The sequence below is a fragment of the Chenopodium quinoa genome, unplaced genomic scaffold, assembly GCF_001683475.1.
Source record: "Chenopodium quinoa cultivar QQ74 unplaced genomic scaffold, ASM168347v1, whole genome shotgun sequence".
NCBI classification, from domain to species: domain Eukaryota; kingdom Viridiplantae; phylum Streptophyta; class Magnoliopsida; order Caryophyllales; family Amaranthaceae; genus Chenopodium; species Chenopodium quinoa.
The window spans coordinates 5504185-5506680 of record NW_018744593.1 but is presented as its reverse complement, the minus strand read 5'-3'; the positions used below and the strand labels follow the sequence as shown (position 1 = coordinate 5506680).

The window sequence follows — 2496 nt, the reverse complement described above, 5'->3', positions numbered from 1 at the left end:
AGGAGTATGAACAGAAGAGTCAACAAAAGAGGAAAAAAAAGAGTGCACCTAAAACTGTGAAACCTAAGAAACTACCTCTCAAGAGAAAGCTTCAACTAGCTAGTGATAAAGAAACCATGCCCCCACAACAAAATTTCTCAAATGCACCTGTATTTCATCAAAAATCAGATTCTTCCTTAGCAATAGCCACAATGTTGTCATGTAACTCTGCTCTTGTCCTTCATAATACACCAAAGAGTACAGCTGCTAGGAAGAAGGGTTCTCAGACCAATAAAACTATGGTTGAAGCCACAGTGGTGAGTGAGAGTGAGTTTAATGAAGCAGTTAGGATTAGGTAGGCTAAGGATGCTCAGGTTGTGGGAACATATGAGATTGGTGAAAGTAGTAGAGTTATGATAAATAACAATGCAAGTATGGAAGATGAAATGGATGAGGGGGCTGGTATGGAAGACGAATTGAAAAAGAGTGTTGTGCTGGAAGATGAAATGGATGAGGGTGCGAAATTAGGAGCATTCATGACACATATGACCTATACATATTAGATTGTTGGCAAAGAGATTTGGATGCAGATGACACTTATTTTAGTATGATGTATAAAAATGGTGAATTTGTGTCTGATGTTGAGTTTGGAAGTATAGTGTTGAAGCCCTAGATGCTCTTTTAGTGATAAAGAGCATTTCATGTCTATCTTCAGAGATTATTGTACACAATGTGGTTTTGCAGTAGTGGTTGATAGGAGCAGTCCAAGGAGGTTCACTGCTTCCTTTCTTGATTTATATTGTGGTTGGAGAATTCTTGCAAGTAGGCTACTAGATGGAGTTACTTGGGCTATAAAGAGCATAAAGAACTCTGAGCACACTTGTACAGGCCTAGATGAAAGGAATCCCCTAATGACTGTTAAATGGGCTACAAAAGAACTAATGGAAGGTATAAGGGCTAATAATGACATCTCTGGAAAGACACTGAATGATTTCTTATTTAGTAGATATGGAGTGCATATGGCAACCAGTACCCTTTACAAGATGAGAGCGGTAGCATTGAAGGACGTAAATTATGGGCATGATACTTCTTATGGACATTTGCCAAAGTATTGTGAGATGGTGAAAGCAACCAACCCAGGATCTGCAGCTAACTGTGCATGGAAGCAACTTAATCCACCTAATCCATCCCTCACTTTCTCAAGTATATTCATTTTATTCAAGGCTGCCATTGATGGTGTTGTTGTAGGATGTAGGAGTTTAGTGGGGGTTGATGGAGCTCACTTGAAAGGACATTTTGGTGGGGTCCTTCTGTCTGTTGTGGCTGTAGATGGAAACAATGAATTGTTTCCTTTTGCATGGGCTATAGTTCCCAAGGAAGATGGTGACAGTTGGGAGTATTTTTTTGGCACTTGAAGCAAATTCTGTCAGGTTCTAGGAGGGATAATGGCTGGTGTATTATTTCAGACAGACAAAAAGTAAGTTAGCTCTGTCACTCACACTTTGATTTCTAAAATTGCAAGTAACAACTAAACTCACTTTTGTGTATTTGTGTGCATGAAATAGATGTGGCACTAACTGAGATATGGCCTGAAGTGGACAGGAGATATTGTTGTAAACACTTAGCCAAGAATTGGAAAGGATCATTTCCTGGCCCTTTGATGCATTCACTCTTCTGGTTGGCCTGTAGTGCAACATCTCCTTTCACCTTTAAAAAGGCTATGGACAGGATTAAGACTGTGATTCCAAAGGCTTGTGAATGGTTAGCTAATTTGGGGAAGCAGTCAAGGTGGACAAGGCACAAATTTGATCCCAAAATTTGTAGTAATGAAAACAAGACCAACTTTGTAAAGAGTTTCAATGTAACTTTGGGTGTGGATAGATGCAGGTCTGTCTTAACACTTTTGGAAGGTATAAGTTTGCTTTTTCTAACTTCTTTAATGGTATTTGACATCATTTCATTTTGATGCTAACCTATCCTAACATGAATGCATAGGTATAAGAAAAATGTGCATGGTGAGACTATCAACAAGAAGACAAAAGTGCAACAACTGGAATGAGGATGAACCATGTCCTAATATAGTAAAGAGAATAAAGATGTTGACCTTTGAATCAAGAACTTGCAATGCTTATCAGTCATAGGAGGGTGAAGATGAAGTGAGGGATGGGAATTCTATGCTTCCTGTGTCAGTAAACAAAAAGACATGTCTTTGTGGGGCATGGCAATTTTAGGTTTGCCTTGCAAACATGCAATTAGAGCAATCTTGGCTGCTGGATTAAACCCATACAAATTTTGCAGCACATGGTTCTCAGTCCAAACTTATAAGCAAGCTTATGCCAACTTAATACACTCTATACCAGATTTTGAGCATTGCCAGAGATTGATATGCCTACAATACTACCACCACGGATGAAAAGAGGCATTGGTAGGCTATCTAGACAAAGAAGAAGAGCACCTGATGAACCAGACAAAGGAAAAAGGTCTACAACAGTCCAATATCAGAGATGTATGTGTTAT

At 39.1% G+C, this 2496-nt stretch overlaps 1 protein-coding gene across 1 annotated transcript; it reads left to right on the top strand.

Moving 5' to 3' along the window:
- Positions 1 to 413: 413 nt before the first annotated feature.
- On the top strand, positions 414 to 2038 carry LOC110699864. The gene is made up of 5 exons (XM_021877375.1): positions 414 to 495; positions 543 to 632; positions 724 to 1362; positions 1545 to 1866; positions 1975 to 2038. Exons 1-5 carry the CDS (start codon positions 414 to 416, stop codon positions 2036 to 2038), a joined length of 1197 nt encoding a protein of 398 aa, XP_021733067.1.
- The last annotated feature ends 458 nt before the right edge of the window (positions 2039 to 2496 follow it).